Genomic DNA, 12889 nt, shown 5'->3' on the forward strand with positions numbered 1-12889 from the left:
TTTCAGGATCAAATGCAAGGTCAAATACACCTTTTGAAAAGTGCAGAAGGCAGATACTGATTCTGGATGATCAGCCAGGATCATATTGAATGGCGGTGCTGGCTCGAAGGGCCTACTCCTGCACCTATTTTCTATGTTTCTTGGTTTAAGAGCTTTTACTTAGGCACATGGATTCGCTGGGAATGGAAGGAAATGGATCACATGCAGGCAAAGGAGACCAAGTTAACTTGGCACAAAAAGCTGGAGTAACTCAGCGGGACAGGCAGCATCTCTGGAGAGAAGGAATGGGTGACGTTTCGGGTCAAGACCCTTCTTCAGACGAAAAGTGCTGTTTGCCTGGTGGTGTAAAATTCTCGCGCAGTGCAAGCACGAAGCAAGTTTGCTATGAACATAAAAAAATGAAACCATCCAGTTGGAGAAAGATAAAATGCCCTTAACCAGAAATATCCACTCATTAATCAAGAAGATAACTTTAAGAAATGCCCTGAACAACACAGAAATCATAATAGGATACTGGCTTCTGAACTCACAAATCTGCTGGAGTTATTGTTTCTCACTGTCTTTGCATTTCCAAATGCTTCTAGGAGGGGATTTGATTGAAGAATTATATCTTTGATATGCTGCAGGTGGGAAGAGAAACTCTCCTTAGAACGAATGTCAAATTATTACAATTATGTTAAAGTGAACATCAGCAATGCCCTCTAAAGGACTCACAATGGATCTTCCTAGTTATAAAATAAACTTAACATTAAGCATCCAGAATCATCCCATAAAAGAGAGGAGGCATTCATGCCTTGCTGTGCAAGGTGCAATTAGCAGTTTGGATTCTGGTCAACATTCATGTTGGACCTGGATACCTTGATAGCTGCAACATGCACGGAGGTACAGTTGGTAGAGATCCTCTCCTACAACGCCAGAGACTCGACTTTGATCCCGACTTCAGGATCTATCTGTGTGGCGTTTGCACCTTCTCTCTATGACCACGGGGCTTTCGCCTGGATGCTCCGGTTTCTTCCCACATACCAAAGGCATGTGGGTTTGTAATGTAAATGGCCTCTGTAAATTGCTGCTAGTGAGTAGGGAGTGGATGAGAAAGTGGGATAATATAGAACTAGTGTGAACGATGATTGGTGTGGACTTGGTGGGCTGGAGGACCTGTTTCCATGCTGTGTCTTGCAATCAATCAAAACAAAGTGCAACTCCTTGCTGAGTCTCAAATTTGCAAACATATTGGCTACTACTAGACACACTGTGGAGTTTTGGGAAGGTTAAACAATCAAAAGGTTTTTAAATAGGATCCTGTTCACTGTTCTCCCAGTCATGTTAATGGGTTGGACCAAAGCTTCTAGCAGAACTACAAGGTTTCAGGCCTAGATACAGTGGATGTGGAGAGGATGTTTCCAGTAGTGGGAGAATCTAGGACCAGAGGACACAACCTCAGAATTAAAGGATGTATCTTTAGAATGGAGATGAGTAGGAATTTATTTGGCTAGGGTGTGGTGAATTCATTGCCACAGACTGCTGTGGAGACTGCTGTGTGGGTATTTTTCCAGTGGAGATTAATTAATAAGAGCATCAAAGATTACAGGGAGAAGGCAGGAGAATGGGGTTGAGAGGGAAAAATAGATCAGCCATGATCTAATGGCAGAGCAGACATGATGGGCTGAATGGCCTAAATTCTGCTCCTATGTCATATGGTCTTGCATACATGGCACCAGTGCATATTGGTCATATGTATTAACAATATAAAGCAGTCTTGCTGCAAAAAAAACCCAGCTGACCGTACCTGCACTTTAGGCCCACCACCAGAAACCCTGGAAATGTATCCCATGATGTATTTTGCAGCCACAGTCTTCCCAGCCCCACTTTCACCACTGGAAGAGAAAATGTAATAACCTCACAACAAAATATAACAGATCACCTCACAACCTATCCACCCAATAACTCTCTCAGCCACCTCCTGCTCGATCTGTGGAAGGGCCTATGGATCCTGATGCCCTCATGAGGCACCTCAGAACCCGATAAAACAGAGGGAAAATATGTCATCCTCAATCCTGGGGGGGGGTTGTGGCTTCTAAGAAAATAAGAATAGACTCATTTGTAAGCCTGTGTAATAGACAATCATGTGAAATTAATATGTATGTACTGGCGAGGGAGCTGGTGCTTCAAGCTTGAAAACTGGTCAGTTTCTTTTGAGAAAACATTTCAGCAGGAAAATAATAGAAAATGGCCTTTGACTACCATAACATTTCATGCTTTATTTCAGTATTACCATATATTCCTCCATTTAAATTTCACCACGGCAACTGGGGGATTTAAATATCAGCAATCAGATAAATTTGAAATTTTAAAGAAAGCTGGTCTAAGTATCAATTACCGTGAAACCATTGGATTTCACTGCAAAGAGAAATGTCTAGTTCCCTAATGTCCTTCTGGAAACATAATCTCATTCTTTACCTGGTCTAGTTCATGTGTAGTTCCAGATGCACCAAGATATTGATTCTAAACTGCTTACTGAATTCAGGGGCAATTGAAGATGGCAACACATTGTCCACATCTAGTGAATGATGGAATTTAAAACAAAATATTTTGTATTGAAAGAAAAAAAAAAGTCGAGTCCACATATCATTGAATGTACTTGACACAGGTGATTATGTTTCACACTACTTTCCCTTTCTATCTCTATTGAGCAGTCATTCAGCTATCTCTTATTGTTTCTTTCATTGGGATCACACAGGCAGCATATACACAGCACAAATAAATCATGACCAAAATACACAAATGAAACCTAATGCACGTGATTTAAGGGAAAGTCCTACTGCACCTGGAAATCATTTTTAAAAATGTGAGGCTTGAACTTTAAACTACGTACCAGTGGTGAGCTTTCCTGAAGCCTCAGAACTTTATTACAAATAGTTTGCCATTATAATGTAATTCTGTACTGATTTGCAGCATCAGTTTAAACCTGCCATTTATTATTGGCATTTGCAAAACAGGGCAGAACAAACAGTGATTGGATCTGAACTGACACAATCCTCAGGGGCTTTGAGGACAGAGAGAGGCAGACAGACACACATACACAGATAAAGAGAATGAGGGGACCTCGTTGATATGTACAGAATAATGAAAGGCTTGGATAGAGTGGATGTGGAGAGGATGTTTCCACTAGTGGGATAATCTAGGATTAGAGGTCAATAGCCAAAGAATTCAAGGACGTTCCTTTAGGAAGGAGATGAGGAGGAATTTCTTTAGTCAGAGGGTGGTGAATCTGTGGAATTAATTGCCACAGATGGCTGTGGAGGCCAAGTCAATGGATATTTTTAAGGCAGAGATAGATAGATTCTTGATTAGTATGGGTGTCAGGGGGTTTGGATTTTCTTAATATCTAAAATTCGACTTCTCTCTGCCATGAAGTGCCACAGCAACGGAGCCCCTTCTGTTATCTTGGGAAATTAATTCCAATGGTTCACTACCCTCTGGGTGGAGATATTTCTTCTTATTTCTGTCCTAATTGGCCAACGTATTTGAAGACAGCAAACTGCTTCTACACACACTGGCCAGGGAAAACAAACACTACTTCTAATTGTCAAGCCCCATAAAAATCGTGACTGTTTCAATGAGATCACCTCTCATTCTTCTATGTGTGATCTCTTCTTACACTTCCCATTTCAGTGGTCAACCTGGTGAACCTTTGGTGCATTACCTCAATCGCAAGCATGTCCTGCCTTATGTATTCTTTTTGGCTACAAATTTGCTACAGAGATAAGAAAATATAGCTTTTAATAATGTAAACTAAACTAAACCAAACCAAACTAAACGAAACACCAAGCGCAGATATCCAGGAGCTGGTGTACACTGGTGCAAAAGCAACTTGATTTAACCAGAATATGTTCCATGTTTTTTTAATTGGACCATCTAAAACCTTGATGGGGAAGATGATGATTTGCCTTGATGATTGAATCCAGGGCCCTTGTGCCAGGACAAGCCTGACATGAAGAGGACTACTTCCCTCACCTCAGCCAGTGAACCTTTAGAGTTCTCCAAACTGGAGAGCAGTGGGGAAACGGTCATTACATGTTGCGGTTTAGACATCTGGAGAATCAAGGGACCTGGCAGTAAAGTGGAGTTGAGGCTGGGACCACATCAACTATAACCATGATCCTATTGAATGTGAATGGCAAGCTCAAGGAACATGCCTCTCCTCTTCCTAATTCTTTCTTTCTTAATGAAGAAATTGGGTAGGAGTACTACCACACAATGCAAACTGCAGGGTACCAGTACTAATCAAAACCCCATGACATGAAAACTACATAAGGAACCTGTACCAAATTAGTTGCAGACATTTTAAACAATTCGTCAAAGGTCCTGGTTTCTTAAGTCTAAACTCATGCATCCAACCAAAATATAGCAATTATATTACTGCAATATCCCTGACTATGAGGAAACAATGCTTTTCTGAAGTAACACTTGCAAATTGCCAAAGACTGGATTATACCAGGAATGAGTCATTTATAGGTGTAAACTATTAAAGGTCAATTGTGCAATACAGTCTGTAAATGACAATAAGGAGGAATTGGAAAGAATTTCCTCCATTATATTTCAATCTGTTTTGAAAAATTATATTCAATTACCTGATAATGACACACTGATTTTCCACATCAATAATCATGTTACGAAACATAGTATCCGCCAAGGCATAGATATGGGGTGGATTTTCATAAGGAGCCTAGATTGTGAAGAAACAAGATAACATTAGTGGAAAATTTCCGTACTTGAGTCACAATTATCCACGTGGATTCAAATCAGAAACAAATGAATCTGAGGAGAGTACATTAAATACTATTAGGATTATACAGGAAAGGAGAGATTAAGAAAGTAGTGAATGTTTACTTTGGACAATTTATAGCACAGGAACACTGGTTCCTTGGAACTGCATTACAGAAATGACACACCACTTATCTGAAGAAGGGTCTCGACCCGAAACGTCGCCTACTCCTTCGCTCCAAAGATGCACGCCTCACCCGCTGAGTTTCTCCAGCTTTTTTGTCTACCCACCACATATTCTAGGTCATTTAGCAAAGTGTTAAGAAATGGAGAAGTGAATTTCAAAGGGATTTGTAAACCATGGACAGATACATTTCTCACTTTAAAGCCATATATATTCTGTATTTCTGCCTTTGGGGGAAGAAACAAATTACTATACCTCATATAAGCACAATAGAGCAAAGGGTACTCTTATCAGCATTATCAGATCCCTAAAATGGAGCCGGAGAATGGGAAAGAAAATCATTCTGCTCAATTGTGTCCAAACCAACCTCTTCCACAGTGTTTGCCCAATCAATCTAATTCACCTTCTTCTCGATAGCCTTTCCATTCTTTTTCTTTTCTATGTTGTATTTTCATTATTAAACTCATCGCAATATAAATAGGCAGATGCTGAGCTGCATTTTGGTGGAATGTTTTTTGCCCTCTCCTCAGGGGTGTATTAACGTTGCTTACCACCACCCTCTTGCCCTCTCTATGTACAGGAATTTAGTTCAATTCGTTTTGGCAATATTGTGTTCCTCATCTCACTGGAGTCATCACTGTTCATTTATGAGGCAGGGGAGGACTTCAGTAATTATTCAGCCACATAGGGCACTACATACAATGAGACTGATGCTCTCTTCACAGACCCGCCCCACTTGAAAACAAATCATAATGGCATGTAAAGAACATGCAAAGGATTTTGCTCCAGACTGCAAAATCTCCCCAATCCAGTGTATGCATCCTCTTTCTATCGCAGGCCTTTGAAGAGTGTTCAGGGCAAGCTCTGCACCAATTTCCCCGTCCAACCTTATCTCCCAAGCTACCATGGTTCATTTAAGATGGTCACAATTGGATGGGAGTCTTGAGATCTTGCTGTTATGGGCAGATCACTATCGTAATACTTAGTACATTGAACATCTGAGCATTTAGGGGTGAGCTACCTCAGAAACATCAGCAAACATAGAGCATCAGCAAACTTGTATACTCACTGCTCCTTGATACATTTCAATTTCTTTATCTCCGAAGTACGGCATTTGTTTGAATGGGTTAATGGAGATAAGCACAGGCCCGATATATGTCTGCATAAAAGTGGTTAAGGTAACTCATATTAATGTTGAACAATGTATTAAAATCAAAATGATCCCAGCCTCCCTGCACAATACCAAATGGCAGTCACAAATCAGAGGCTGACTTATGAAATATTGTGAATGATCTTGGATAGCCTGGAAATATCTTAGAAAGCAAAATTTATTTTGTCCCTTAGAAGAGTAAAGAAATGTCCTTTCTTTGCAGCTTGAAATTCTCCATTTCATATTATAGATGGATTTAAAAATCATATACTTCTTTAAAAAAAAAAAAAGATATTTCATCTTCTACAGTCTTGGGTACATGTTGAAATCTATATTTTGCATGTTGGGAAACAGTTAACAGTTTATGAACTCTCCCCTTCTAGTTTACTATCAGTGTGTCTTTATTCCCTGTGATTGGCTGTTGAGCCAGTTCGATGGTATCAGGGCAGTTGGTTGCTAGGCATCTTCTGGCACTGATGCTTGGTAACCACTTTAAGAAGGATCCACTTGAGGAGTTTATTTGGGAGTCACACCAATTCCATCGAGTTTAAGCAATGAAGACCTTGTGATCTCTGGAGCAGGGACCTTTGCCCATTTTAATGCCAGTTTAGTTTAGTTGAGAGATACAGCATGGAAAGGGGTCCTTCGGCCTACCATGTCCCCGCCGACCAGCAATTACCCGTACACTAGTTCTATCCCACACACTAGGGACAATTTACAGATGCCAATTAAACTACAAACCTGCACGTCTTTGGAATGTGGAAGGAAACCGGAGCGCCCGGAGAAATCCCACGCAGTCACAGGGAGAATGTACAAACCCCATACAAAAGTAGATGTCCAGTTGATGTCAGGCTTCAATGCAAAGGCCAATATCACTGGTGAATCTCACCCAGGGCAAACCAGGAAGGAAAAGCCACATCTTTAAACTAACATTTTAAACCATATACAGAATTAGAAAATAACCAGAGTTCTCAATGTAGACAACAAAAAATGATAAATGTAACTTAAAACAATGAAAATTATAATCTGTTGAAATATATTTTAAAAGGAATATTCTTAAAACTTTGATGTTCTGACAGTCTTGAAATTTAGATGGATTTTCCCCATTTATTGGATGTTATCTATATATTAGTAAAACTCTCATCTTGTTTGTCTGTCTGTCTGTCTCCGTCTGTGTGTGAATGAGATCCTGAAATTACGGCAAAACGGTACACGATAGCGCTACAATTTTTAAACTTTAAAAAATCCAATTGCACTTGCTGACCATGCTGTTACAATGTTACAAATCACAGGACACTGAGTCCTGTCTTTGTAACATTGTAACGGGCAGGGGCAGCAAGTGCAATTGGATATTTTTAAGTCAATTTGTTAAAGTTTAAAAAGAGGGAGGGTGAAGAGGAGGGAGAGGGAGTGCTGGGGGATGAGGGGAAATGAGCCACCCCTGCGCAGTTGGGGGCTATGGGTGAGTGGTGGAATATTGCGTTGCGGGAACGGGTGAGTGGTGGAATATTGCGTTGCGGGAACGGGTGAGTGGTGGAATATTGCGTAGGGGGAACGGATTGCGTTGGGGGACCAGGCCTCCCGTGTGACAGGGTCCCAACGGGTCCGACTTGGTCTAGTTCCTATTAATGCAAATGCGTGAAACAGTATCCGGGCAGTTTAAAGGGAGAACAGCACTCAGATGAGCCAGATGCTAAACCACTACAATTTGCCCCTGACTCTCAGCCTGAAGAAGATCTGCTGAGTTACTCCAGCATTCTGTGTCTATATTCAGTGTAAACCAGCATCTCATGCATAGGAATTATATAGTACATATAATTAGATTTACAGGGCCAGAATGTTTGATAAGCAACAACCGTGGCTTAATGTGCATTCAAAGTCAAAGCATGACAATTGTTAGCACCTCATATTTTGCTTGGATAGCTAACAACCCAGTGGCATGAATATTAATTTATCTAATTTCAAGTAACCCGTGCATCCCCTCTCACTCCGTCCCTCCCACACCCAAGTCGTTGTACTAGCTTCCAAGCTGCTTTGTTGAATCTCATTGTCTGTAACTCGTTTTCACCTAGGCCAAAGTGAACGATGACCTGTTCCTTTCATCATTACTTTTTTTTTCATAGCTTTCATCAATTTGTTCCATATCTCTCTATATCACTATCTATATCTCTCGTTTCCTTTTCCCCAGACTCGCAGTCTGAAGAAGGGTCTCGACCCGGAAGGTCACCTATCCCTTTTCTCCAAAGATGCTGTCTGGCCCACTGAGTTGCTCCAGCTTATTGTGTTTATCTTCAGTTTAAACCAGCATCTGCAGTTACTTCCTACACAATTGTTAGGTTGTTGCATGGAAATCGTTTGTAAGCACTTGAAATTCTTGTCAGTTGAGATGATTTCAGTGGATGAAGTGGAACGATGAAATTCTGAATTGCTCCAGCTTTGCGGGCAATTGCAGATGTGCCTAATGTGTGGGTAGCTGGTGCGGGTGGTAGTGTAGTGACAGAGTGTGTCTGGTCAAGTTGTCAGTGCAATGATGGAGAATACTGACAGGTTTGCCATTTACAAGGTTAATGTGTAGCTGGTTGGCTATAAATCAAGCAGACGGAGGTGCACAGGCCATCGGTTTGCCGACTGCTTTGTTCAAACAATGTTCCATTATATAAATGAAAATGTAAACACTTCCTGATATCACCATCAACACTCAAACTAAATGCACAGGATATATATGAGAAATCACTCCAGGGAATATGTTAATAGTTGTGATACAATTTTAGGATTAGCATGACTTCCAAAAGCCATTTATCTTCAGAATGATACGTTCAGCGTACTCCATTCAATGACCATAGTAACATTTCTTCTGCATACAGAACAAATGTTTTAATTGAAGGGATTCAGGTGCTCACAACACTCCCAACACCCTTATTCCAACAACAACAATGACATCAACAAGATAAAATAGGCCATTCGTCCCAACAGGCTGAATTTCCTAGCCTATTTTCATGTTCTTTTCTATCCCAATCTTAACTGAGCACTACAAAGAGTTACACACAAAATCCTTACCATCACTCTACTCCAATTTACTTTTACTCCAGCTAATAAAGACTTGGATTTATAAACACACCTTCCACTTCCCTTTCAGAATATCCCAAATCTCAGGAGAAAAGGAATAGGCGACGTTTCGGGTCAAAACGTTTCTTCAGACTGAGAGTCCGGGGAGAAGGAAACTATGTAAAAGTACAAAGAAGAAATGAATGAAGGTATGAAAAGAACAAACCAGCACTGTAGTTCCTTCCTACCTCTAAGAGTTAATTGAGCTTACAACAGTATACACTAAATAACCGGTCTCCAGCAGACACCAGCCTACTCAGGAATGCAAACACAAAACAACTTCAGTGTCACCTGACAAAGACTTTCAAAGTTGTCACTATTTTAACAATTGGAGAAAAGACATTTGGTGCAAAACTTCACCTTGATCTTAAAAACACATTGAAGAGTGACTCTTGTTTCTAAAATAGGGACATAACAGGGTTTGGTATGGACACTTTTCCAATGTAACCACCCTCGTCACCAAGAAAGTTCGCTCTGAAATGACCGCACTGCCAATGTACAGCAAACCGCCTTTCTTTCTCTTTATGTCGTAACAAAACAGGTCTGCAAAATAATTCAGTTCAATAATAATTCAAAATAGATCAGTTTCATTTAAAAATCTGCAGCATTTTCCAAAGTCTGTAGATTTAATCTGTAAATAATTGAGGCTTTGTTCCAGGAAACTTTCATTGAATAACCTTTTGCTCAGATTGGAAGATTGGAAACTGGAATTTATGGATCTTTTTACATCACTTGTTTTTGAATGTGTTCTCAGGAGCTGGCCTGCAATAACGCTAGGGGCTTTTCCAATGTACATTATGTCCAATAGTCTTGCTTTGCAAAAGGGCTCACCATCATTCTACTCCAATTTACGTTTACTCCAGCTAATAAAGACTTGGATTTATAAACACACCTTCCACTTCCCTTTCAGAATATCCCAATGACCGTTATAGCCAAATAGATACTTCCTGAAATTTAGTTAGTTTAGTTTAGAGATACAGCGCGGAAACAGGCCCCTTCGGCCCACCGAGTCTGCACCGACCAGCGATCCCCGCACATTAACACTACCTACACACACTAGGGACTATTTTACATTTTATACCAAGCCAATTAACCTGCAAACCTGTACGTCTTTGGAGTATGGGAGGAAACCGAAGATCTTGGAGAAAACCCACGCAGGCTACAGGGAAAACGTACAAACTCCGTACAGACAAGCATCCGTGGTCAGGATCGAACCCGAGTCTCTGGCTCTATGAGGTAATATCTCTATCCAGCTACACCACTGTGCTGCCCTTGCAGTGACTACTGCATCATAGAAAGCATCATATCGGGATGCAGCTCTGCTTGGTTTGGTAACAGCACTGTCCCAGACCCCAAGAAATTACAGAGAGTTGTGAACACAGCTCTGTTCCCTCTCCGACCTGCCTTCCCTCTCCATTGATTCCATCTAGCAGGACCATAAAGTGTTACTGGGGGATAGGGGGTTATATTCAGATTAGTCATGAGGCAATTGAAAGGCAGGATAGGGGCCTGTCCAATTGAGGGGCCAAGTGGCTTACTCCGGCTCCTAATTTATATATTTGTATTTAATACTCCACTAGCAGACAGAGGCAAAGAAGCAAGTTCATACCAGCAAAAATAAATGGTCTTAAATCAAAAGGAGAACACTCAGAACCAAGGAACAAAAATGCTTCCGAAAACAGCCCCTAGCAGGCTGATCAATAATTGAGGAGGGAGATGGGGAGTGGAGGGAGGAGGGGAGGGAAGGAAGGAGAGCGGTGGGGAGGGGAGAGCAGAGGGAAGGGTAGAGGGGAAAGGGAGAGAGGATGAGAGAGTGGAGGGGGAGGGTGGAGAGGGGAGGAAATTAAAACCACAGTGTGAACTGACTTCCAAAGAACTGGAAATTACACAATCCACTTAATGATATCATGTGGATAGAACGCTGAGATTTGCAGAAAAGTTTATTTAAAATTTGATTAGATGCAAATATTAAGGATGAGTTGGCAGTGGAAATTCAACTCTTCCACGGATAATATTCGCATTCATCTGCACGGGGACACCCCCTGTCATGGTGACACTACCCCGACGACATTTGCACTTCCCCAGCTTTCATTTCCCATCTGCCAACTACACAATGGGGTTAAATTAAATAAATAAACTAATCAGGTATTAGCAATCTGAAGGATTTACCAGTTCCCAGCCACAGACACACTCTGATGCCCATTCAGCAAAATTAATCTTCGGCTCTGAAAGAATTAAAATCTTTAGGCCGATTAGAAAAAAAGCTTTTTAAATTTTCACAATTAGGAATGCTTTCAGGTCATTTCTAAATTTCACTGAATGTGAGACGTTTTAAAATGAACCCCATGCCTGGGTTCAATCAGCTCCATCTGCCTGTGTTTCCACTCTAATGACCAGGCCCGCTTTGAGCTGAGAGGCTGGTGTCTATTATTGGTCTCTTGGTGCCCTGTACACCTCTTGAATTTGCACTTACACCGCAGAAAATTAGAAAACTGAACACACAAAAAGGCACTGACATCTGGCTTGCAATTTCCGGCTTATGCAGAGAGCAGAAACGCTCCAATCTAATTCTATACAGTAACCTTGCTTGCACGTGTTGCCAAGACTGTGGCATTCCCTTCAATACTCTGATCCACTGCGCGCATTGCACAATCCTTCGTCCAGCCTCTCCAACCAAACCAGCTTTGAACCTTGCCACAATGAACATTGAAAAAATAGGTTGGAGGCCATTCAGCCCCTTGAGTCTGCACTGTTTGACCTTTTACCTCAAACATCTTTTTCCTGCCCTGTTCATGTACCCATGGTTCATATAACAGTGCAGTGCATCACAGGAACAGGCCCATTGGACAATGTCCGTACCTAACATGATGCCTCTGTTTCTTAAATATCCAAAGAGCTCCACGGATATCTACTGTCCTGAACACAGTCAATGTCTTTGTCTCCTTTGTCTTCCGGCATTTCCGAATTCCAAAGATTTGGAACACTACCTCTAAGTGAAGATTTGTTTTCCTTATTGGCCTTCCTCTTTCATTGAGACTGTGATCCATGTTGTAGTCTGCTTATCCAGGGGGAAATCCACCATGCATCCAATCCACTGAGTCCCCTGAGAATATTGTGACTCTGTGCCATAATAGTGCATGGGCCATTTCCAAAGACTAATTTGACAAATAAAATACATTTTCAGTGACAAGTAGGGTTGCCAACTGTCCCGTATTTGCAGGGACATCCCCTAAATTGATTTGTCCCATACGGGACCGCCCTTGTCCCGTATTTGACTGCTACTACTCGGGTCGAGGGTACGGTCAGGCCTCACCTCACCCGTCCCGCCGTAGTGCAGCCCATGGAGTGCAGCAGCAGCAGCGCCTCACCCGTGGCCCCGTCAGTTGGCAGCCCAGCCAGCTGTCCGACCTTGGGACCTTCGCTTACCGCCGACACCACCACCCCTCCTTCTCATGACCGATCATCGGTTCATGAGTTGGATGTGGTACCAGACCACAACTCCAGAGCTGGCCCGCTGGCTGGGCTTTGTGTGCAGTCCAGCACCCAGGCCAATTCATCATTCACCCAGCCACGGTCGTGTCGGTCAACGAATGCCGTCGAGAATTTGTCCCTTACTTTGACCTTTTGTCCCTTATTTGGGAGTGAGAAAGTTGGCACTCGTGAAGATGAATCACTGTCTGCATGCC

General features: G+C 41.8%; 1 protein-coding gene across 2 annotated transcripts in view; it reads right to left on the reverse strand.

Annotated features, from left to right (window-relative positions):
• Positions 1 to 12889, reverse strand: part of myo1e (myosin IE) — a 106953-nt gene that overhangs the window by 55391 nt on the left and 38673 nt on the right. For both annotated transcript variants that reach the window (XM_033050259.1, XM_033050258.1), the window contains exons 3-6: positions 6018 to 6107; positions 4632 to 4726; positions 1787 to 1874; positions 531 to 620 (exon numbers count right to left, since the gene is read on the reverse strand). In XM_033050259.1, the coding sequence (XP_032906150.1) occupies positions 531 to 620; positions 1787 to 1874; positions 4632 to 4726; positions 6018 to 6107 (363 nt within the window). The remainder of the gene's footprint in view (positions 1 to 530; positions 621 to 1786; positions 1875 to 4631; positions 4727 to 6017; positions 6108 to 12889) is intronic.

Source organism: Amblyraja radiata, chromosome 34, assembly GCF_010909765.2.
Source record: "Amblyraja radiata isolate CabotCenter1 chromosome 34, sAmbRad1.1.pri, whole genome shotgun sequence".
Lineage (NCBI taxonomy): Eukaryota > Metazoa > Chordata > Chondrichthyes > Rajiformes > Rajidae > Amblyraja > Amblyraja radiata.